Source organism: Phaethon aethereus (assembly GCF_964289735.1).
Source record: "Phaethon aethereus genome assembly, chromosome: 8".
NCBI classification, from domain to species: domain Eukaryota; kingdom Metazoa; phylum Chordata; class Aves; order Phaethontiformes; family Phaethontidae; genus Phaethon; species Phaethon aethereus.
In genome coordinates this window covers 17,439,292-17,465,941 of record NC_138584.1, presented here as the reverse complement: position 1 = coordinate 17,465,941, position 26,650 = coordinate 17,439,292, and the positions used below count along the sequence as shown (strand labels likewise).

The following is a 26,650-nucleotide window of genomic DNA, read 5'->3' as shown; positions in this document are numbered from 1 at the left end:
AAGATAAAGTACATCTTGTTTAGTGCTCAATGAATCCCTTTGTCCCCTTTATATGCAAATAAAAAAAACTCCCAACAAAACAACTTACCTTTTCTAACACGTTTAACAGGAGTTCCTGTTCCAGTTCTTTTAAAATGCTGCATTTTGTCACTTGTTGCTATCTGTTCTGGTGATACAACATGACGGGCTTCATAGCTTAATCCAGCTCTGTGAAGATGTCCTCTGACATGATTGGACAATCCAACACCTGTTTCAAAGGTTGCTGGACAATATGGGCAGGACTTCTTTTCAAGCGACAAATCAGTCCAGTGGAAAACTGAATTATGCTTTGGCAATGCTGATCCTACATTTTCTAAATTCTGAGGATCATGCAAATCATGCAGGAAGTTACCACCCTCAGTATCTTCATAATACTCAAAATAAAAGCCATCATTCTGCTCATAACTAAGTGAAGATTTATCACCAGCTTCATGATCTTCCATTTTACCTTTGAATATGGGGAATAGGTTTACATGCTCCTGATTAATATCACTGTAAGATTCATCCTCCACAGACTGTGTAGTGTAATCACATAGTTCAACATTATCCCATGAACTTTCATCCTCCGTTTCATAGCTGTCTTTTTTTTCAGCAGAGTTAAGTTTCTGTAAAACAACAACAGTCATTTTATGCAGAAAATCTGGATAGCAATCCAAATCATCTCCTGTAACAGAGCCTTCCCTCTTGGATTCTTTAACCACTCTTTTTACAGCTACATGCCTACGATCTTTACAGCCTTCTGCCCTTTTGCAATCAAGATTATTTGAATCCATGACAAAACAATTATTATGGGGACTACTTGATGAAGAAAATAAATGTAAGGAACGGACAGAGTTGGACTCTTCCTTTTTTAAATGCAAAGGATAAGAGTCACTAGATTTTTTAATCATCCTGTAGTTTTCATATTTGTGTCTATGTAAATAATTACTGCTTGTTTTGACACTAGCTTTCTGCTTTGCTGCTTGATGAAAACATTTAGGTTTCTGTTCAATGCTATTTCTAATCAAAAAGGTCTTGTTTGTAGAATTTAGATTGCACACACTTACAGATGACTGTGAAATGCTTTTCCGAGCCTTCTGTATCCTGTAGGGTCTCTTGTGAAGTTTTGCGAAGTTACTGGACTGCGAAGTAGAACCAAATGATCTTTTAACATCCTGTTTTAAAGCAGAGTTCTTTGGAAAAGTAGAAGATTGTTTGATCAACTGTTTTGTCCTGCTACCAAAATCTAAAGATTCTTCTATTATGCTGCCTTTTCTTTTTTCTAGTCTAAGATGGCTACCAAAGGGATCAATGCATGATGCTGGATGCAAATATTCCATGTGTTTTTTTAAAATGCTTCTAGCTGAAGTAGTAAATGGACACATCTTACACATATACGTCGATGACTTTTTTGAGGATCCTAAATACGGATCTTTCAAGGATGCCTTTTTCTGTGTTTTCCTCTGGGACATGCTGCTACCAATGAATGAACATTTGACTACTGCTCCATGAGCGATCCCTCGATGGCATTCCAGTTCATTTTCTGTCACAGCCATGAAATTGCATTCCTCACAGCAATAATATCTTTTATCTTTTTCATGGGTCTTTGCATGCTGCACAAACGTTTTGGGACAATTGGTACCAAATACACACTGTGGGCACTGTAACCGTGCACTCCTACCCTCATCCTGAAGTTCTTTCAGCTCACGGATTTCTTCCATCAGTTTCTGCCTTCTTTCCTGGTGAATTATCATATGTTTAAGAAGTGAATTACGATCTCGAAATGTCCTTCCACATTCCCTACATGCGTAGGGCCTGGGGACATTGAGATGTCGGAAATGACTGTTCCCATCTAAATGGTACATCATATGCCTATGCAGATGTTTCTTCTCCCTAAAATTCACATTGCACTTTGTACAGGGATAAAACGATGGTTCATCAGTACTGAAAGTAGATGGCGATTCAGAATCATTCTGTTCACATTTATTTTTTAAAGTATTGGAAAGAAAAGTGCTAGTGTGAACAGGAGAAGTATCTTCTGCACAGTTACTAGTGGGACTATAAATGAGTTGCTGGATAGCATCAACAGCTTCCAGCTCTTCATCTGTGGATTCAGGCTTTACTTTACTCAATGAATATTTTTGTGATTCTACTAATTGTAGCTCCTCGTTCTGCTCTAAGAAGTCAACATTTAATAGTTTTGATTTACTAGGAATACAACTGGTATCACCAAAACAGTCTTCCGTATAACGTGTTATTTTACTAACATCCATTTTTCTTTTCCGCTTTTTTTCTAAGCCCACTTTACAGTGAATAGGAGATTTCTCTATTGTTTCTTCATTTGTCATAAGAAACTGTATAAACTCTTTTTGTGGATCCCAGCTGGGATCACATCCCGATCCAAAACCACCTGTACCTGAGGAAATGCCTGTTAATGTATCGACACAATCATCTTTTACTAGTAAATTTTTATCATCCTCACAAACTTCTACTTGGCCTACTAAAGTGCTATCTACACTATTTCCTACTGATTTCTGTGAATCACAACCAACTGAAGCAGAGGTAGGTAGATTTTTAATGGAATGAGTCAGGTTCTTAGCATGTGCTACATCAGGTAACAAAAATAAAACTTGGTGCTGATTCGATTTCTGTGTTGTACTCTGTGCAGGCAGCTGAAGATCATGAACCACTGTCAAAGTTGAGCAGGAATCGGCGTGATGACCTACAGGCTGTCCAGTGGTTAATGAAACACTGCCTTTATTCATAATGGAAGTCTTAGTTGAGGTGGAGTGTGAAACTGGTCCATTAACAGCAGTTCCTCTAGACAAGATAAAGTTTTCACTAGAAACAGTAGGAGCACCAGTGTGTATAAATAGAGAAGTCTGGCCTCCACTTAAGGCTTTTTCAGGTCTGTCCCTTGATAGCTCCTCAGGCAGAGTCAATGTATTGTTCTTCTGAAATGACGTGTCGCTCTCTGGTGGTTTAGGAATGCCACCTTCTTCCTCAGATATGAAATTATCATCACATAGGATTTCTTCTTCTTTAGCACCAGTGACTTCAGTATTTATCTCTAAATCATCCATATTGCTGGTCTGTCCATTAAGTACATTTATACTAAAAAACCAAACAGAAAAAGAATCAGGCAATCACAGAAATAAATGCTGGCAATTTTAATTTACAGTTTTCTTCAGAATCACCCTTCTTCACACTGTAATCTAAAAATATATTTTGACCTTGTTAAAATGTATTTTTTTTATTTAGGATATTTAAGACATGTTTCAAATTAATCAATTAAGCAATTTAAAAAAATTATACTTTTTCACTACGCTGTATTAATAACCATACAGCAAACTAGTCACTGCCCCATATCCCAGTTCAAAAAATCCTGGCTACCGACACACAAGCAAGACAGGGGAAATGAAATTGTCAAAAACTGTGCAAACACATTCTGTGTGTACATTAACGTAAACACAGAGTTTTATGTTTATCTTTAGTTGTTTTCTAGAAATGAAACAAGTTAGGAGTAAAGGCTACCCAGACACCTGCTATTCATTTTAGTGATTTTTAAAAAAAAAGACAAAACCCAACATACTTCCCTTTGGTACCTAGGAAACTAACACAATCTTTATGTATCTCAAGGTATCACTTTTTTCAAAGCGCTTGTATACAACTGTCCTGATGTTACATAGGGGCCTGCAGAAATGTTTACTTTGGTATTAATTGGTATTAAAGGAGAAAACACAACTAAGCTGATTTTGAACATCTAATTACTGATAGAGACATAGCAAAGGATCAAACTCACTGAAGAAATTAAACGTCTTCCCATTCCCTTCTTACAAAGGGCTCTACTTCCTTTAAAATGAATAAATCAGATCTTGCTTATGTTATAAGGCCATTTTAAATAATAAGCAAATAAAATAGCATCTTCTCAAAGGTCGAAAAAACACACAATTAGAAAGAAACATTTAACTAGAATTTACCTACCAAAGGAAATCACCATGTTGAATGCAGAGCACGACAATAAGAGTACCTACTGGTACAGAGAACTAGTACATATTAATTTCTTCTGGGAGGCCTTGTGTACATAAATATATCTTCCTACAAGTGACTGATTCATACACAAAATCACCTACCCAATGCTTTGTGAGCACAATGGAGTTGTCTACAGATGAAAATCAGTGTGAAACTTAAGTCTACTCTGGTATTTACCTCTTATATGGGTCCTCAGAACACAGTAAGCATAAGGCATTAAAACATCCATCTAGGAGCTGGAAACATCTATCTATATTTTACAGAAATCACATATTTTATCCTTAAAGAGTACTATTCGCTTTGATCTTTTGGGGGATTTGATTCCTACCATCACATACTTTGCTTCAGTTACTAATTAACATTTTTAATAGAGCTCAGTTAAAAGGAGTCATTACCTAGACTCTTTGAATTAAGATGTTATAACTCACAACTAATATCCATGGCTCCCTGAAATGGTCCTTCATCGAAATCAAGGAAGACCACGCTTGACATCCTTTTTTCCTAAGGAGACAAAACAACCTGGTTAAAACCACTTTCATCCTTTATGTCACACTCTAAAATGAGTCCAGCATTTCTATTAGTTTTTCAATTCAGCCTTACGATATCCACACAATCCAAAGCTAGCTATGACCTCATAGAAATTCTGTTATGTGCTTGTTTTGTTTCAAATTGTCAAAAGGGCAAAACAAACACTTTAACCTCCAAACCCTAAACATAATACGACTTATTTACTACTTTAAAGATAAAAGTAACTATATTTGGAGCACAGACACAATGAAAAAATTGCTATTTTAAAAAGTTTCCTTTGCTACTCAATCATTCAACTGGTCAGTTTAGAAATACAGCAACATTCATGTCAGATACATAATAAATGCTTGAAGTGTATGAAATATTTTACTGTATTATTTATCTATAACATGCATTTATGCAAATGTTATAGACAATCCAGTTTCTCATCTTCCCATTTCTTAGATTTTTGCATTTCTTTGCTGTTTTGAGATGGGTCATTTTCCACCATAATAAAGACTTCCAATAAGATCACATTCAAAGCTATCACCCTAAAATGGTGATAATACACCACCCAGCAGGAGTCTTTACATCACGTACACAAGTTAGAAATGGGCAGCAAACATACACTAAGAATCAGTAATGCAAAAGTCAACTAAAGAAGTGAAACCTCCACAACATTTTTTTATTTGTTTATGCACAACAGCTCCAACAATTTTACAGCTGAATAGTGTAAGCTTCATATAGTATCAGGCAGCAGAGTATAAAAATGTTCACAGAAAGTTTAGAAGAAATTTACAAAGCCAATTTTGCCTGAAAGATGTACATTTTCCTCGTTTTATTACTGCAGAGGTAGACAAATGTATGCTCAGTCAATCCGAGAGCCTATATTAGCTTTTCTCAACAGGAAGCAACGTTGCTAACGAAGTGGTAAATTCAGCGTTAATGAGTGGCTTCACTGTTACCACCTCGGAGGTAAAACCTTCCATGTTCCAAGTTCCACCCATCTGTTCTGGTGTGAGGGGTTCAGAGGAAGAACAGACGCTTCCCATTTAAAGCAACTTCATTGGTACCCCCTGAACAGCGGGGAGGCAAGCTGAGAATATCATGCCTGCTTGGAGATTGCAACCCTCATTAACAGAACGGCTCCTGAAAACTTTTCACAGGTTTACGTGATGAAGACAAAAACCATGTTGCTCTACATACAAAAGCCATACTGACGCTAAATATTAGTGTTAAAGCTTACGTTAAAAAGGTGGCTAGGGCACCATATGATCACCTTTAAACTGAGACTCTCTTCAGAGTTATCATGAGCAATATCTAAAACATTACACTGTGCAATCTTGTAAGAGACTCCTTTCCATATTGTATATTTATGGAGATTGTGAACTATTCCATATGGATCTGATTAGAAGTCTTCTATGGTAATACAGCTGTCCCTACAGATTTCAGTCTTTGAATCAAGCCTGAAATGCTTACTGTATCAATAATATTGCTGTTACATTTTAATAACTTTCTGCTAATTATCACTTTTTTTTCCCAGCTATCAGGATGGTACAATTCACTATTTTATGTAAAGGACAACAACAACAAAGTTAGCAGTTTTAACAGTGTGGTATTAAAGAACACAGAAAATATGATTTTAAATTACAGTAATTTAGAGTCTTGTGATGACCCTAAGTCAAGATGCAATACTTCATTTACATTATCCGCTCCATGTGTAGAAATTTATGCAGCAACAACAATCAGTGTAACTAGACACATGCAAGAAAAACATTCCACATAATTTTTTTTTTACTAATCTTTATCATCTAACTCGTACCATTCAGGAAGCGCAACACCCAAACTGAAACACTACCTAATCTGAACACTCTAGGGGAAAAAAAGGAAAAAATCAATCATCTTAACAGCTAAGATCTAACCAAGGCTATGCAATATTCTTTGCATATTTCCATCACAGTTTTAAAATTATCTTCTCTATGTCATATCAGACACACACAAATTATCAGTTCTGCCAAAATATATAGTAATTAATCCTTACTTAGCGTATTTGAAAAATTAAACATTGAAATCAAACTTTAAATTTGTTGCGAACAGTGCGTAGTATACCCTCTACCAGGGAAAGTACTATACAGTTGAGGTAATTTTTATTTAAGCACATAGTGCAATATACCTAGGAGATATCTAAGTGTAAAAATGGCAATGCTTAAAAAGCCTACACAAGCATACACAATCCCAGGCTCATACCTCTAAAACGCACTTTATCCAAAAAGCTAGGGCAAATTCCATTCAATTATTTCAGTTAAGCCTACAATGACTGCAGTGCAGTTAACAGTGTTATTCCTGGTTTACATGATACGCTATTTGCTATATAGGAATTATTTCATATTCAAAAGTAGAAAAAAATCCTCTTATTTGGCCAAGTCACATTGCATCCCTATTTAATTAAGTACTTTTAAATCTACGTATTTTTAATACTGTTTTTCTTCATAAAATACCAGTTTTTAAAATTGTAATGAGTTCTGCAGACATGACTGCCTGTGGCCAGATAGCCTAAACATAAAAAAGTGTAAGGTCAGATCTATCTTCAAGCTGACAGATCATCATTTAAATGCCTTAAGCAAACCTTATTGTCTCAAAAATCTTGAACATCAGTATTTTTGCAAACTATCAGCACTTGCTATAACACCCTTACTACACTACATCTTGAGGTTACTACAGAAGAAATGAGGTGATAATTGCATATTAACATAATTATTCAGTAATCCCTCTGAGCAAGCTTCGTAGGTCACTCAGTAATTCAGGTTAGATACAACCTTCCTGTCATCAGATTTATGCTGTCCACTTTCTGTTCATTAATAATTCTTTTTGATAGGAATGTGCTTAATTCCATTGTTCTATGTATATTATTAATTGTATTTATTACCAGTAGGTTTATGACACTTCCAAGTTCTTATTTCATAATGACAACCCTCACTATGTAATAGGGTCACACACCAAATTAAGCATATTGCCTTCATGCAATTCTAGTTCATTAAAACTTACACTTCAGTGCTGATTGTACTACGCTGTTGCCTACTAGTAGCCGTAGTTAGAGATTTGTCAGTTTCTGTTGCAACACTCACTTTTACTTTACAAGGAGTTGCAATGGATTTGAAATCACACTGGAGATGAAAAATTAAGATGGAAGAATTTGGTTGAGTTTGTGAGAAGAATTAAGTGCTTTTGTATGTTTTGATAGCAAGTTTCTCATTAAATCCATAAATATAAGCCAATAAGCTAAAAGTACACAGTGACACTTAAGTGGCACAAAAGCTTAGAGGCCATCTCCTAAACTGATTGAATTTACTCTGCCTAGTTAAAGTAACTGAAGGAATATAAAGTCTTTCAGCAGTGCTGCAAAGAAGGCAAAAATATACTTATGCTGTGCTAAGTCACTCCTCGTAAGTTCTTTAAGCTGATTTGTGAATAACCAGGACACTCAAGGGATTATTCAAATATTCAAGAAATAGGAAAGGTGTTCCAGGTTTGCACTGTTCTCATTTAGATTTTTCTTCAAGACTTCATTATGTAAATAGAAAAAACTAAAAGAACCTATAATTTTATCCTCAAGCATTCCTGTAACAATGCTTTCTCAATGCCAGATTATATTAAAGATGACGGAACCAAAGTCACAGATTTTTAGGCAGCAAACAACAGACCAGAGAGCACTTAAGTACATCATGCCACAGGACTGAAGAGGCATCTCCTTCCATTTTGCCCCATTACACAGTCTATTACTTTAACTTAATCACAGCAAACGTCAAGCATGGGGCTTCCATCAAAAGTGAAGTGTTTAAGAACCTTTGGAAAATGAAGGCTTCTACAGAGTAACAGAGGAACGAGTAGTGTATTAGCATAAACCAGCCACGTCTTGAGAAGAAAAAAAGTTATTTAGAAGATAGCTGGAAAATATTTTTGCCTCTTCCATACAATAATGCATGCAGTTCACACCTCTCAAGTTTTAGGTGTTATCTAGCAATATGAATACCCAAAGTCAATAGAATCACGAGACTCTGATCATTGGAACAATACTTAATACTCATTTTCCACTTTATCTCTTCTTAAAAAGCTATCCAGATCCACCCAGCCTTCAGATGGAAATAGAACCACAAAGCTGGACAACCAGAGGACAAGTCAGTGAACAAGTCAGTGACTCGTCCTGCCTTCCTCCAGCTCCTACCTGTTTGCAAATTAATTTGTTGCAAACAGCTGAGGCACTATTTGTAGACTGCCTTACTTAGCTTTGAAACCTATGAATTCACCTGAACATTTCTGGATCTTTTTTTAAACTTCTGTAGTGAAAAGACAGCTTATTTAATATGCACACCACCACGAATACTGCCCTCCCACACCTATTTTACATACAAGTACATGGTTATTAATATAACTACAGTCTGAGGAGTTCTACTGAAAACTAGTTATCTTTAATTCAGATCCATAGCTGTTCACATGAAAACACACACACTGGAACTCTCATGGCTAATCAGACTCCCATATTAAAAACAATATTTAAAGCAGCAAGAAAAATTACTGATACAACACTTAGAATTTATATGCCTAAATAAAGAAATACAAAGTTATTGCCACTCACAGTATCATGTTTTGTTATACTATTGAAAGTTGTCATATCTCTGTGGAAAAAATTGACCAAAGAGAAACTCTGAATTACAGAGGAGTTATCACACAAAAGCAGCCTGTCTTCTCAGTACGATTATACTCAGGAACAAATGTGAAGCACACTTTTTTAGAAAGCTTATTTACCTGAAACTTTGTTTCTAATGAAACAAGTTCTTCAAAAGCTGTGTGTCAGGTAGTAAGAAAAACAAAAGTTTCCTTAAAAATGTAAACATTTAAGAAACTTGATTTCTGGTTTAAAATGTTTAAAAGCTATATTTTAACATCTCACATGTGAAAGATAACAGCGCACAACTGAAGAATGATCATCTTACAATTCAGAAATCATAGATAAGAATACCGTTACTGCCACCGACCATTCTCAATCTTATTCCTCGAATATTGATTTGCTTGGGAACAAAAAAAAAAAAACCAGTTTGTCACAATAGGGTGCATCATGCTAAAATTCAATACTGAAATCAATAAAATAAATGACAATACAATTTAAGTGTCACAAGAATCAGATGTATGACTTTAAAAAAATACTCTTCTAGTTGTACATGCTAATGCAGCAGTTTAAGATGGTTTCATTGGTAGAGTATTATTTCATTAGCCAGTATGAAAAAACAACTTTGAATCTGGTAACTTAAGAACAGCCACACATTGTCTGGCAACTCCACAGGCTTCCACAAGTCCCGCCAGCACTTCACAACCCTGTTCATAGTAGACTGCCAAGTACTTAAATCTCCATGTTCCTGCAGCTCTTTGTCTAGTTTGGGTTTTTAGTAGTATGAGCTAGTTTGAATTGCACTGCCATTGGTTTCTATTGAAGATGAGAACTAGAAGAAAATATTGAATTTTCCTAAATGCAGACATACATGGTAATGACTAGCAGCATTCCAGTAAGAGACATGGATGTCTGAAAAAAACAGACTTAATGCTCTGTGATAATACACACTATTTCTCTCCAAAACTGTTCCCTTACATACTTTTACATGCATAGATAAAATTCTTTTCCTATGTGTCCATCTCACATGCTCACACCTTTCTTCTCTCTAAAGAGACTAAATGTTTGAGAAAACACTTTTAATCTCTTTCATCACCATTACCTGTGTTTTTCAGTCAAATGTATTCTTAAGCCTCAAGTATGATACAAAAAATTACTTTTATCTAGACACAATACAATGAATAGTTTATTAACCACCAGCATTACAAAACAAGAAAAGTTTTTCCTCATTACAGTATATAAATAAAAGCCCTGCTCCCATCCTTTTTCTGAGACAGTATTTTTATCAAGCTGCCAAAAAAATTAAAGGTTGTGATCAGCGGTACAAAGTGCAGTTGGTGGCCAGTAATTAGCACTGTATCCTGGGGTCAATACTGGGTCCAACACTGTTCAACATCTTCATTAATGACCTGGATGATGGGGCAGAAGGTACTCTCAGCAAGTTTGCAGATGATACAAGACTGAGCGGAGTAGCTGTACACCAGCAGGTTGTGCTGCCATTCAGAGGGACCTCAACAGGCTGGAGAAATGGCATGACCTCATGAAGTTCAACAAAGGCAAATATGAAGTCCTGCACCATGAATAACCCCATGCACCAGTACATGCTGGAAAGCAGCTTTGCAGAGAAGCACCCGAGGGTCCTGTTGGACAGCAAGCTGAACGTGAGCCAGCAGTGTGTCCTTGTGGCAAAGGAGGACAACAGTATCCTGGTCTGCATTAGGAATGTTGCCAGCACACTGAAGGAGGTGATTTTCCCCTCTACTCAGCACTGGTACGGCTACGTCTGAAGTAGCATGTCCAGTTCTGGGCTGTCCAAACCAAGAGAAATATGGAGCTACTGGAGAGTTCATGTCCTGGTTTTGGCTGGGATAGAGTTTATTTTCTTCCTAGTAGCTGGTATAGTGCTGTGTTTGGATTTAGGATGAGAATAACATTGATAACACACTGATGTTAGTATAAACACTGCTTAGCAGCAACTAAGTCAAGGACTTTTCAGCTTCTCACACTGCCTTACCAGTGAGGAGGCTGGGGTGGGGCACAAGAGGCTGGAAGGGGACACAGCCAGGACAGCTGACCCCAACTGGACAAAGGGATATTCCATACCATATGATGTCATGCTCAATATACAAACTAGGGGGAAAGCTGGCCAGGTGCCACTGCTCAGGAACTGGCTGGACATTGGTCAGCAGGTGGTGAGCAATTGCATTGTGCATCACTTATTTTGTATGTTCTTTTATCATTTATTATTTTCCCTTCATTTTCTGTCCCATTAACTGTCTTTATCTCAATCCACTAATTTTACCCCCTCCCCACCCGATTCTCTCCCTCATCTCACAGCAGGGCACAGGGAGGGAGTGAACAGCCATGTGGTGTTTGGCTGGCTGCTGGCTTAAACCACAACAGTCCAGCAAAGGGCCACTGTAAGACAATTAAGAGACTGGAGCATCTCATATGAGAAAAGGTTGATAGAGTTAGGGCTGTTCAGCCTGAAGAAGAGAAGAAACGAGAAGGCTCAGTAAGATCTCATCAACACGTACAAACATCTGAAGGGAGGGTACAAAAAGACAGTCAGACTCTTGCCAGTGGTGTTCAGTGACAGGACAAGAAGCAATGGGTACAAACTAAAATATTTAAGTTTCCATCTAAAAAGAGTTTACCTTGCTTTCATGTGAGAGTGACTGGCACAGGTTGCTCAGAGAGGTTGTGGAGCCTCCATCCTTGGAGACATTCAAAAGCTGTCCAGACATGGTCCTGGGCAAGCTCCTCTAGGTGACCCTGCTTAAAGCAAAGGATCGGACAAGATCTCCACAGGTCCCTTCCAACCTCAATTATTCTGTAATTTTGTTTTAGTACATTTTGCCACACGGTATCCCAATTCTGGCTTATTTTATTCCTCTTTTAAAATGCTCCATATGTTCAGACTATCTACTTTTTTCTTTCATTTCAAAATATCAGCAATATAAGCATAACAGTATTTTAATTAAAGTTTCCAACTACTAACTTCACATTTATCATTCTGACAGTTTAAGAAAATTACACAAAAATAATCAGGTATACAGCAAAAGTGCATTCTCTCTATCCCAAAATATGTAGAACATATTCACAGCAAAACTATGATTTGATGCCCCTCTCTGTTCTCTCTTCCAGTGTTCCTGTTTTCCAGAGTTCTCTCACTAAATAAAATAATATTGTCACTCACTATGTAAACTAGTATTATCACACTCAAATTTATAAACATGCATTTCCCAAGTCCCACCTCATTTTCTACTAGTATTTCCACAATTCAGGACTTTCCAGGGGATGAATCCCCCTTCTATGTCACAATTTACTTACATGCCTTCTTGATATGTCACACCTCAGAGGAGCCAAAGGATGCTGGATTCTCAGTGTTGGCTTTTCAGGCAATACATTAAAAATATTTCCTCCTCATAGAACCCACTCCCATCAGGAATGCTGTTACAACTCCAGCCACAGTAAGTGAGGCATTTCACAAAAAGCACATGCATAGGGAAGTACCTGCATTCTTCCAGGCTCTAGTCTCACCACTACAGTCCTTTACATTGGGGATATTACTAAAATGAAAGACCTACTGTCATCGCAGAAGATTTTGGCTTGCAAAGACGAGAAAGTAGTCTCAACATTGAGCCATGTGCTGTCAAATTACTGTACTATACATTGGAATTATGATTTTTTTTTTGGCAGCAAAACCAATTTAAGTAAGTCCTGCCTTCCTCCGGTACCTCGTTCCTTCTTTACCATTTTATCAACAATTCCGTTATCCAGTTTAAAAGCCTGCAAGCCACACACTGAAGAATTAGCACAACCAAGAGGCAACAACTATGAGTAAGGGCACAGACCTCTACTAACATGGCTGACAGAAAAATCTGCAGAGGAATCTTTTCCTAAAATTTATACCAATACATAAAAAAGTAAAAATGCAGAGAACATTTCAGAAGGGAAAAAAGCAGCTTTGGCAGTTTTCCACTTAACTGCAAAAGACAACATTATGAGGATCACTACCGCAAAGCAAATTTTATGTTCTAAAATTACTTGAAGTACACTACTCAACTGAAGTAAAATGCTAGAATTCTAAAATAATTCAACTGGGGAACATTAAATACGTCTTCTGAGAATAGCATTAACACAAGAAATACTCTTAAATTACATATTAGACATGATAGCTAGATTTTCCGTAGAGACATACAAATGCAAATCCTTCCAGTAGGTTAAATTGGAAGTATTTTCATTTCTAAAACACATCACTAACTTCTAGAAATTTTAAAACAAATCTACTCCCCTTAACCTATAGTTTTACAGAATCAAAGTCACTTTATATGCTCAGAAACAAGTCCTTTTGAAGCCAGGTACTGCCACCAAGTGGTGGTGAAATTCTGTATGCAAAACTAATTACTCCCTATGTGTAGAACACACAGAACTGAAAATTTTCCCCTAGCCACCAAATATGAACAATGGTGTACTAACACAAAGATCTTTAAAATTAATCAAAGCAGAAGCTACATAATTTTCATATCCAAATCCCAAACTGACTTTCAATTTAAAACAAAGTTTTTTCCTACAGTGTGGTCTGTTTGTTCAGATACCTTTTTGTGAGGAGTTGGGCAAAAAACCCTTTCTTCCAATACAAATCCAATATGTATCAATGAACTGACTCTAATAATTAGCCGTTTTCCATAACTTTATACAAATCCCTAGTGATTACAACTACATGGCCGCAGAAGTCTTATTTTCACCATAATCCCAGATTTCAGTGAAAGGCAAATTCAGTAACTAAAGAAAAAGACCTCTTAAGGTATAAACATCCAGCTTGTTATTTGGATAAGCTATTCAATGTACTTTTTTTAGTACATGAAGATCACAACCAGACTGGGAAGGATTTTTAGAAGTCAGGGATATTTAACTATTTTTGCAGGAATATTTCTCAAGCTCATTAAACTCTATTGTTAGTTATCTGCATTAACTAGTCTTGATGTGTCAGTCCTACAGATTATAGATGAAAACTTGCATGACACAACATGATGCTGCATAATGGATTTACAGTATAACTTTCTTAAAGACAACACTAAAAGCAGTTTAACCCAATTTTATTGAGACAGATCTTTGAACATGACACAACTTTCAACTTTGGAAAAATTCTGACCTTATTTCCTATTAAATAAAGTTGTAATTCTTTTCATCCAGCATGACCTGAAATACATCTAGCAATTTCTCATGCTTTTTTGGCTGATAACTATTTGCTGTACATATTTTAATAGTACCATAAATTTTAAGACTGTCTCTCCTTCTAATGTAGAGAGACATCTTTAGAACTTCTAAAGCATGCTACCTTTCCCAATTATAAAAAAACTACCTGAAAGGAAAGCTCTGCTTTTAGTAATTTCATTTAGAACCTTAGTGTAATGAATTAATTAGTGATATTTACTTATCCTTACCAGCAAACTGGTTCTCATCATCCTCTGTATTTTTTCGTTGATCAAGGATTAAAAAGCTAGTAAGAGTGTACATAACGGTGCCATTAAGGTAAGGCCAAAAAACCCCATATTGTACCTTTTTAGATTAAGAACACAAAATTCTGTCCATTTGGAAGAAGTTATTGTCCTTACTGATGAACATACGAAATAAGAATTTTTAAAAGACCCAAAGCTATACATGACCAGATGAACAGACAAAACTTGTAATTCCAAGTTACAAGAAAAGATAAGGTCGCTCCCCTAATAACTGGGTTTTATTTGTTTGGTTTGTGGTTTTTGTTTTTGTTTTTTTAAAGTCATCACCATAAGTGATTTCATGGCAAAAAACTCAACTTCATGTTACCAGGATAGTATGAACAAGATGAAAATTGTATGAGATCCCTTTCTGAGCCAAAGAAACACAAATCCCACATACTCAGATTTATCCTGTGCAGAATTCTGTATATAACCCATCCTTCTTCAACATCTGTGGTGCTATTATTAATTTATTACATCCTCTGCTTTTAGGTAAAGCAATATTAAATACATTCAGGACAGTTTCTGGAAGCAAGTCTCAAATGCTTAAAATCTGTCCTCACTCTACACACTGCTACAGGGCAATTCAGCACAGGCATCTACCTTCTGTAAGGTTTCCTGTTACACAGAATTGTGATCCATTATACAGTTAACACACTGAGACCAAGATTATTTCTTCCTAACTTTCACACATATTAAAAACAAGACAGGTCCTCCTACAGAGCTCAGAAGATGCAGCCTGGAAGTCAGAAAATCTAAGAACAAACACTGCAGTTACCTCAATAAAGTACATTCATTGTTTGTAAATAGTATCTTATACCTGTGTTCTTAACTGGCAAAGATTTTTTTTATTTCCGAAAGCCAGGTTATCATACCTTTTACATTTGCATTAGAAAAGCAAATGATTTGAAGTTAGAAGAACAAAAACCCCAAATCCTTTACTCAAAGAAAACCTACATGGAAAGCTCACGATCAGGGTAATTAGGAAATGCATTCTGGTCAAGAATACAAGAACAATGTTTGAGAAAATCATTAAATCACATTTTCAGCTATTGCTTTAAATAACATAAGCTAAGACAAAAGGACAAGTCTGCACTGAGTTGTGGGAGTTAAGTTTGTTGTTTAGAAGTCTACGAGATGCTGCAGCCACAACACTCATGAGTGGAGACAGAAGACAAAGGCAGCTGGGAAATGCACGTTGTTCTTTAAGTCTTTCAGTCATCCTTGCTGCCCTTCTCTGAACCTTCTTCAGCTCTGCTATGTTGTTTTTCATTCACAGCACTAGCCTAGTACTCAAGAAGCAATACGCATTGCAATGCAATGCAATGCATCTATGGTACACCACAAATTTGTATAACCGGATCTGGTTTTTGTTTTCATTTGGTTTTTGTTTTGCTCCCTGATAATGCATAATATTTTCACTGATTTACTGACTATTCAGTTGTCATTTTCACAGAACTGTCAGGACCTCAAGATCTCCTCCAAGCCATAACAACACTGATCAAACGTCATTACACTGTTTATATATATTCTTTTACACATTCTTCTGTCCTTTTGTTATGTATGCAAGAAAACAGGCTTTCTCTTCAGAGACTAGCTTTTTTCTGTTATACACAGCTAACCATTATTAAGATTAAAGGTCTTTGGAGTTTCATTCAGAAGACTTCACGCTTAAAGAACACAGAGTTATTTATATATTAGAGTTCTCAACTGATTTTCTGTTTTTAAACCAGTAATGAGATAACACATAAATTAAGAAGAGACAGAACATAAACTGTAAGTATTAAGTACTGAAAGCATTAGAAGGCACAGGGAACAATGTAAATCTTATTGTGAATTCAAGTCCCCTCCCTAGCCACCATTCTTGTTTTACACTCATCCTCGGCTAAAGAAAAGTACTTCCTTTTGCAGAGTTACATTTATTCCTTTTCTCAAAGCATCACATTCTAGAAACCTGCAAAGTCAGGCTAAGGCACTAAACATCTTCTATGCGTAAGTATATGCATACTACAGCAGTATAGCTTACTTTTAATTGTTCATAGTTCAGAAGACAACTCATAATCGAAGTCCTGAATCAGTTACACATTATACAAAGGAACAACACTGAACAGAAGAGTTATTTTAAATTCTCCACAAAGCTTTCTGCTATAATCAGGATTTTAAAGTTGACAGCAGTAGCTCTAAAAAAGTCTTAGCAAAGCAGAAGATACAAAGCAGGTCATGTCTATTTTAAAATGCACATACTACATTTTTAAAGTTACATTAAGTCTACACATTAATCAGATTAGAAATTAAGAACAAGCTCATACGAGCAAACGGGATCTCCCTCTCACTCCTTCAAAATATGAAGTCACCACAAGCAGGTGTATTCTGTTATGGCATATTAGTCAAACAGCAAGCAGGAAACTTGAGAAGCCAGCTTTTGTTTGTTAAGGAAGCCTATGTACGCAAGTCCATCATGCCCTGTCTCCACAGCAGAGAATTTAACTGAACTGTGTGGCCTTACCTAAAGATGCTCTTGAAAGACTCTAGGTAAAACAGATTAAAGCGAATAGCTCTTTATTAAATGTTTCACATAATTTAATGGAGAGAAGATTAATTTTATAGTTTAAAGTATTCCTGAAGTAGAATATCAAATAACTTGAACAGAAACAAAATCTGTGCTTAGCTAAATTCTTTTTCAGGGGGTGGGAGGGCGGGGTGCCGAAGTTGCAGAAAATTTTTCCTAGACAGACGCTTTGCAATTGCAAATGGACACTTAAATTCTACAGCTCATGAGTACCAGCAGTAAATCTTCATATGCTTTGTCTTTCAAATAGCTCGCAAAAGGGTTCCTCAGGACAGGGAAGGGAAAAAAAACACAACCCAACAGAATATCATTATTAAAAATTTTAAATGCTATTCTGGTAGCTGGTCAAATCTCTCACATAGTTATTTATTAATAGAATAAGTGCAAGTTCAACATGTTGCTTTGACAATGCAAAGTATACTTTCAGTACTTTGAAACCAGGTGGATAATATGCAGAGGATGAAATTAATTTAAGTACTCATAATTTTGGCTCTCAACAGCTAGCAGAATGCTTTGATAGCTTTTTGACTGTAATAGTTTATGGAAGAAAAGCATAATTATCATAATAATCTTAAATATTAGGGTGTGTATTTTGTTCCTATTTTGGTATCATAGAAGTAACACTACATCCACAAATTACAGTAATCAAGATACAAGTTTCAATACAATTTTCACTGACCACGCTTCCCGAGTGTTTAGCAGTATATGCTAATGGATCCAAGGAATTGGAAAGAAAAAACAAAACACCACCCCACAAAACTTCTACTCACCTTTGTTTGTTTGATTCGCATTAAGCTGTGAGATCCACTTCCACCTTAAAACAAACCTGCAAAATAAAACAAGAACTTACTGTACAGTTGTCATTGTTTTCTGCTTGTGTTTGACTATCAGACAAGACAGGCAAAGCAGAGAGCGCCACAGAGAAATCCACAGCTACTAATGTATTCTATCAGTTTTGTCTCAGGGTAGAAATATGAAAATTCCCGTGGTTTTCTCTCAAATACACGTACAATTTTCAAGTAACATATATGTTGGTACTTTAATTAAAAAAATCCACCACGAAATCTTATCAAATATACACATGCTATTAAACTAAGTGGGCAGAACAGGGGAAAAAACGTTGCATGGCAAGAAAAGCTCTGCTGCATTTTCTGCCAGTGCCTTCAAAGTCAGCTATATTAAGTTCCCTAAATGCAGAATGGAGCACAGAAAGGAAATGGTTACAAATGAAAGCTCTTTAAAAATCTTTTTAGCGAAAATGATGAACATATCTGAGATTAAGTGTTGGAAGATTTTAAACCTGGGCCTCACTAATCCCTCGCCTTTCCTAGGACAAAGTTTTGTTTATTATTTTAAGGCTAGCTGGCCCATTTTAAAATCATAACTTACTTTGCCTTCATAAAGGCTGATTAATGTCAGATTAAACATGCTCATTTCAGTTTTGCTCATGTATCTTTAACAGAACTAACTATACAAGGAAATTTCCCCCCTCCTAGTTGGAGGTATCATACTATGTAACGTTTGGAAGAGACTCAGAAAGTCACTGAAGCTGCACAAAAACAAGAATGGATTTGGGCACAGCATCTCTACAGAACTGGGTCTACTTCTAATGAAGACACAACTAGCAAACAGCTTTAAAGAGGTTATTTGTATCTAGACTAATGTATCCATCACCAAAATTAACTCTGAAAGAGATACCTAACCTCACATACTGCCTAAGATTCCTTTCCTCAATTTGTTGACACACAGCTTTTTGATTCTTACTTCCCCAGTCAGCCTGTAACTGTCTCAAAATCACCTGCCTAAATTACAAAGACAGAGAGCAAGGAAAGACAGACCTTTCAGAAAAGTCTTGTTGGGCAAAATAAAGCAACAAAAGACAAATCTCCAAACTCCTTTCCCTAGACTCAGGATCAATTAATTATAACATTAAACTGTAGCCTTTATGCCTTAATGTTATTCAAAAGATATGCTCATTTCTCAAATAAATTGTATTACAGAAAAAATTTAAATTCTTTAGTCAGGTTTTAAAGTAATATTCAAGTGCCTAGAGAAGCAGAAGTGTTATTTTCAAACAGCAGTGGAGCCCTACCGTATGTTACAGAAGGTAAATGTAAAGATACAGTTAAAAACATGCACAAAATACATCCTGCATGTATGAAGAGACAAAATAGCTCTCAAAAAATGAGAAAGAAGGTCTATGCAGGCTTTACATTATCAAACACTAAGATCAGCACAAAACCAGATACCTTGGTAAATCTGTGCACTTTGGCTGGGCAGAGTCAATCCCAGTCTAACACTTCTCTCACTGCAAGTAGGAACCATATCAATGACAATGCCCCCATGCAAAATGATCTCACAACACCCCTGTAGCAATTCTCACATCTTATGAACACTGCAATTAGCTAAACATTAGCAACAACTGTTCTCAGTAGATATAATGGTTTGTGATTCAAGTGCAGACAGAATCTTTCCATCAAAGGATTGAGTCCAGATAACTGTAGATCACTGTGGTAATACAGCAGGCTGTCATACGACCCATTACTCATTGTAACAGCTTTTTCATGGAAACACATCACCCTACGCTGCGTATCTGCAGGGCATGTACTCTTGTACTCACTGAATGTGCTCTTTGGAGAAAACTTAAATGCAAAATGCTCTTGAATGTGAGCATTCTTTGGTTCACAGGGAGCTCACAGACCACTTCGGAGATAAATTCGGGGTTACTCTGTATCTACATCTGGCACAGAGAGAAAGAGATGTGAATACAGAAGATGGGCAATATCCAAATTATGATGGCCTATCTGAAGAAAAGGTGACAGAAGGTTCACAAAGAGATCATTGCCAAGCAAACTGCTGAAGGACCAAAGGGCTGGCCACTGCAGCCCTGTGTTACAAACTTCAAAGGACCCTGCAGAGTTAGCTCCTGGTTTTGGGATTTCAAACCCACTGGTGTTCAAAGCTCCACCCAGTGGGAGACAGTAAGTATAGCAGCATGCAAACATCTTGATGAAGGCAATACAATCCTCATCAAGACACCAGATTTTAGCCCAAGCTACTGATAGCATTGAAACTCTCACTGTTTAAAGCCACCCAACCTACAGTACTTAAGTAACACTCACCTCTCAAAGGTCTTTCTGCTGTCAAGGAAGATTCCTCTCACTCCAGCACAAACAATCAAACTCTAACACCTCATTTCAAGGGTGTTGACATCTGGAATAACTGAGCACCTGAAATTCTTTACCAGCAGATCCAAGAGAGGTAGTTCTCCAAGACTCCTTAGGGAAAGGCAAAGATTTCAAAATCACAAATGCTTTGGCTCCGATTTTCTTGTCTTAATTCTCATTATCAGGACAGGAAGCGAGAATGAAAGCCACTCTCCCTCACCAGGTAATAAAGACAGCATCAAAAGGGACTCAGAAGCAGGTAAGAAATGTAGTTACAAAGCATTCACCTTGAGGCCTCCCCATTCAAGGAGTGAAAAGGGCCCACAGCAGGTACAAGGACTGCTGCAAAATGGTTAGGCTTCTGATCACCGATAAGCAGCTGCCTGTTCTGATAAGGGCAGAGAACAGGAAGCGGAAGTAAACTGCAAGGGTGGAGATGGGCAATATCTCATACATACCCCCAGTGATACTAAAGAAACACAAACAGACTGAAAGTGCTTAAAAGCACAAGCATTTTTCACCAATTGGCAAATGTGAGCCAAGGCTAGTTCAGTGCTAGCAATAATCACCTTGCCCAGTGACACAAAACAAAAAAGTGGCATACGAATGATACTTCTTTTCATGCAACACACAGAAAAGGCCCAAGTAGGCACAAGAAGTTCTCCAGTCTGTATGCAATGGCAAAGTCACATCTGTGGGTATTGCTCAGAGACAGAAGTACAACTCCTCAAGTGTATCTGAGCTAGAGAGACACAAAGAGATTCTCAAAAAGCCCCTGTTTGAGGAATAATTAAAAGGCTGTATATACCAGTTAAAATTTTTAATCTGTCTAGCTGGAGAACAGCTACAAAAGCTTCCATAATACTGCTTTCACAAATAACCAACAGTTACAGATGGTACTTCAAAATTTAGGTGCATAAAGAACAACTAAGATAACTACTTTCACATCTATAAAGACAGCACAAAAGATTTTATCCGTGACTCTTGCATCAAGCTCATAGCCATTCACATACAAGGTTTATAAAGACAATCTGAGTTCAATTGTAAATTACTATACAAAACTTGCCTAACTACTCCTCTTGTCATCAGAGCTGGATCTTACGTCAAAACTAAATTTACTTGTATTCACTTTCTATTTACATTATTAGGGCCCTGTATCCCCTATAACATGCTCCTCTCTAGGGAAAGTTTGAAAAACACTAGAATGCCAAAAGGTACAGTGAGTAAATAAAATTTGCCATAATCCTGACAAGAGTTTTGATCTACTTATCTACTATTTACCCCTTAGTTCCTAAAAGATCTGCGATAACTGACATTTCTACATCTATCTGGGAAAATACACTTAACAATCTTTAACCACCACCTTCTCCTGGAATGGCTGCAGTCAGGAACATAATTAATAGAGGAATTTTTTGGTGTGGGTTTGGGGTGGTGTTTTTTTTTGTGGGGGTGGAGTGAAGTGTGTTTGTTTGTTTGTTTTAAAGAGTTATAATGTAATACAAAAGTAGCTTTTGCCCCCATAGCTGATTATGCTTGTGAAGGAAGGAAACACGGAAGGAAACACGGAAGGAAACACGGAAGGAAACACGGAAGGAAACACGGAAGGAAACACGGAAGGCTAGAATAAACTATACTATATGAACTACTTGTGTTGGTATAAGCTGTGGCTGAATGGTCCATTTCACCACCTTAACATAAAACCACAGCAAAATGTTTGCAACTGTAGTCTTGCCCTCAAGCACCTTCTGGGACTTACCAAAACGTGATATGTTAGTTGAGAGTAGCATTTACATTTACTGCGATACTACTGTCCCAGCATTAAAATCTGATAAATTCAAAGGCGATTGATGAATTCAAGGTGGGTGGGGGGTGGTAGTGGTGAGAAATTTCCTTCAAACACCTGATGCAGCTCTGGACAATTTCTATAATCTTACAGAAATCTAACAATCCTAAGAATCAATGCAGGAAAAAACAGCCAGTAGAACGTAGAGATTACTCTAAGAAAAGACTATAACAAGAAGCGCAGAAGAAGCTCCAGCTAAAATTGTACCAACTGCTATCAAGCATAAAATAACTTCAGAAGAGGACTGAAAAAGCAAAAACTTAGCTGACAATAGTCACCTAAATCAGTTAATACAGCTGAAAAGCTCTTTAAATACAAGCCTATACTGCCATTTTCCCAACAAGTAGTCAACAATGACCTTATCTGTTCCTGCTTTCTGTTTGCACAAGGAGCTTTGATGCTCTTTGATTTCTATTAACAAGTATAAAATAACTTCATCTACATTCAGTATCCACAAATACCTGGAAATAACATTCAGTGTAAGATTAACTTAAATAATCAAATTTAAACATGAGGTTTTCTAAAAATCACAAAATTAATTCCCTTTGAAAATTTGTAAAACCCCTCTCAATCTATGCTATTCCAACATTTGTTTAACCAGCTGAATTATAAATGCCACAATCGAATTTATCAAAATTAAATTTGCAACGGAAAAATAGCAACCACTCTTCTTACAATAGTTAATGCAAAGCAACATTTAAGTGCAGGTACTCTACTGAAGCTGGAATTATCCAGAAATCAAATTAAGCAAAAACTTAACACTTCACAACATGAAGAGTCAAAATTTAAGTCCTTTTACTGGAAATGCTTCTGACTTCAAAGAATCTGCAGTGACTGAACAAGAGTGAGCAAGCAAGGGACTGTAAGAGAGAAGACTGCCTCCTGCATTTTGAATCTCCTGCTAGATTTTGAGAGTTATCTGAAAAATAGTTCAAAGAAGTTACAGTTCTTCCTTTGCCTATTCATCACTGTAAAAGCCACATGCACAGTTCCCAAAGCTGTGATAGGGCTTTCACATGGCAGTGCTGAAATATCTCATTTTTCTACTCAGAGAAAGTTTTGTTTTTTGACATCACCCCGTATGGGACAGTGAAGCACTTCAGGGAGAAGTGTGGCAGCATAGGAGATGAACACAAGTGATCATACCTCAGACTGTGAAGCTGTTTCAGTCCAAGATTACAAGTAGATGAATACAACATTAATAGGAGTATCACAGTAAGGGGAAAAAAGCAGCCGAAGAGAGTGGCTTGAACGATAAAAAAGAACTTGTGTTTTTACAATCAAGTCAAACAACAGATTTAATTATTATTTTTTAAATATATATTACATAAATTTAAAAAAGGAAAAGCCATCAGAGGGAAAAAATATTCTAGGTAGACTGTGATTTGGACTAACAAAACATGTATTGGCCAAAAAGGTTTTGGCCTACAGAGAAGTGGAAATGAATCTAAGAGCTGTTTACTTTGAGCGTACATTATCCAGTAAGCAAGTACATAACAATCAACTTACAAATGAAAGCATCATAAAAGCAGTAAAATTAAGCATCGGTTTAAAGACAGAGTTCTGAAAACATTTAGAACTTTAAGGCCTTAAGAGAAAATACTAATATGTTGTTCCGAAGGTTACTTATCAATGCAGTTTTCCCCTCAGCTAAGATTAGTTGTAATGTTCTAAGTATCATTCATATTTAATAAATAAGTTTACAGTCCCTCAATATCAAACTAAGTTGAATGTCATTCTTCACAATGAGAATCACCATAAGCAATAAGCTGCAGAAAAATAATTCACCTTATCATTTCTCTACCTGTTTAAGCTACAGATCAACATACCACGTGCATAAATAATAAACACCTGTACATGTTCGTCACCCTTCAGCCTATTAATCTTGACCACATGAACTAGCTCTTCATTTGCTGCATTTATGTACCTTAAATATAACAGCTTCTCCCAAACAGGAAAAGCTTAAAGCATGGAATGACATAATCTCTCCATTCTACTCCAAACTACTAATGGCACTGTACATAACCTTGGCATCATCCTTGTCATTGAACAGTTCTCTTTCATTATGCTGTCAGCAAAATCTTATTAATATATTACCTGTGCAGGAACTGCCTCTACCGTTCAGATACAGAATCACTCTCTCCTCTAGTCTGAATTACTATATATTCCTTCACAATATCATCACATAAGCTTTACATACAGCACCCCCAAATACAGTGACATATCTTCTAACTACAAGTACTGCATGAATACACTCCAGAAAACAAGAGTTACATGAGATCTTGCCTACCTCATAGAAATTGAGTGTGGTTCCGTACCAATTTCTCATTCAAGTTTGCAGACCCAGTTTCTCAGCCGAAACTAAGTAAATAGAAATCAAAACCAGAAAGCTTCTTCACTGAAGTGCTTTTCTAAGGAACTAATAGCCTTATTTCAAAATCATCTGAGGCAGCACCTTCCATGTGCTCATTTTACAAAAACAGCCCGTTACATTTCAAGGTTCTTTTTTAAAATACCAAATTGTACAGCAGTGTTGGACATTTATAGTATGATACTCTCCTTTCTAGAAACCCCAGATTTTTAATAAAAACATGAAGAAGGCAAAGCTAAGCAGAAGAATAAAAGTTCAAGTTAAGGTTGTGTACATCAAATTAGTGCACCCCCTTTTGTGTACCACCAAGCAGCAACATTCTATTGTTCAAATGACTCTCTTTACATACTATGCATTTTTCTATAACCTGAAAGTTGCATTTTATGTATTTGGCACATATGCCTGTAAATGAGGCAGGAATCCATTGAAATCAGTCAGAAGACTGTTTTCTACAAGATAACTGAAGGAAGGTGTGAAATAAGATTGTACAATAAAAATAATACATATGTACAATCAAAGTGAACAAAGCATGTGTGCTACTCGAGAAATACCATGTTTTAAGTACAGATACTTGCATTCCAAGTCATAGGCAACTGTATATTTTAGATGCATACTTTAAGTAAAGGCCTTCTTAATTTTTACCAATGACCATGGAATAATCTTTCCTAAGTCCCCTGAATAGAGAATAGTCTATCAACTCCATCTCTGCTGAATGAATCCAGTGCCTTTTCAGTTGGGAAATCTGACAGAGAACTTCACCAAGCCCTCCCCCCCCCAAAGAACTACAGAAAAATGGGATCTGCTATAGGTATACAGGACACATCACACATACAGGACAATTATGAAGAGCAGAAACAGTTCATTGTCAGTCCATACCTGCCACCAAGTCTGCCATCTATGGAATCCTGACAGACAGAGAAATGCATCAATTAACCTTCACGCATTCACTGCACTTCATATATCCCTTTCCTGACGTACTTCATTACACACCTCTGAAATTCTTCAACGTAACTGCGCTCTTCCCTATTAATAAAAAAACCTGCAAAAAGTTTACTCCACAATACATACACTTACATCCTTATGCAATAAAATACAATGCAGTATTAGTACGTTCCACTAGTAGATATTCCCCTCTAGAATCTGATCCTTATTTATAAATCTTCAAACAGGATTTAAGTTCGCCATATTTTTTTTATTTTGAGCTCAAAACATAAAAATATCTAAACAAAAGCTTTGCTATGTAAAAAAACACGAAAATTAAGGGCTTAATTTCTGAACGCTAGAATTACGTTACCAGATACCACATACTTTGTGAAATAGTATCAGGGTTTTTAAAAAAAATTATTACCAAAAGAGATCAATACTCTGTACTGGGTTTTTTTTCTGGAAGTTGTTTTATAAGGACATTGTTTATGAATGTAATTTAAAACCATTAAGCAATTTTTTGGGGTAGAAAAAGCAGTAATTATGTTTTTAAAAATATTTTCTAGAAATTAGTTTTTCCAATAAATAGATTAGTATTCTAAAACAAGAAGCCTGATGATACCCATTAATATCTAAATGAATTTAAATCTCTGTTCCCATTAAGGACGCTTTTACCTAAAAGCAGTATCTCGCACAACATTTCTAACAGTAGTTAAAGCAGCACATTAATAGTCAAGCCATGTTGTTACTGTAGCAACAATGATTTCTGGTAGCCATTTTCTTTTCCGCTTTAACACTGTTCCAAAGCCAACAGTCCTTACTGCAACCTCTGTTTAAACCCAAAGGCGGCAAACTGCTCAGTTTTCTCTCTGGCCACATACTTCAGATACCTCCCTCTAGACTTTCTTCAGTCTAATGTATTTACCTAGCAGTATTCTATGATGCTGGACTCAACACAATTTCAGTTTACACTAATGAAAATATAACTGTATGGCAGTCCACTTTTTAAAAAAACAACCCTACATTTAGGAGACTAAACAGTTTGCAGGACA

At 36.5% G+C, this 26,650-nt stretch overlaps 1 protein-coding gene across 4 annotated transcripts in view; it reads right to left on the bottom strand.

Moving 5' to 3' along the window:
• ZNF644 (zinc finger protein 644) overlaps nt 1–26,650 on the bottom strand; it is a gene marked incomplete at both ends in the record, with an annotated part of 51,380 nt that overhangs the window by 11,525 nt on the left and 13,205 nt on the right. Inside the window, 2 exons of one of the 4 annotated variants that reach the window (XM_082003233.1) lie at nt 89–644; nt 1,086–3,132. In XM_082003233.1, coding sequence (XP_081859359.1) covers nt 89–644; nt 1,086–3,132 — 2,603 coding nt within the window. Of the gene's footprint in view, nt 1–88; nt 3,133–26,650 lie in introns of those variants that run through there. The other 3 variants (XM_082003234.1, XM_082003235.1, XM_082003236.1) reach the window with 3 other exon arrangements.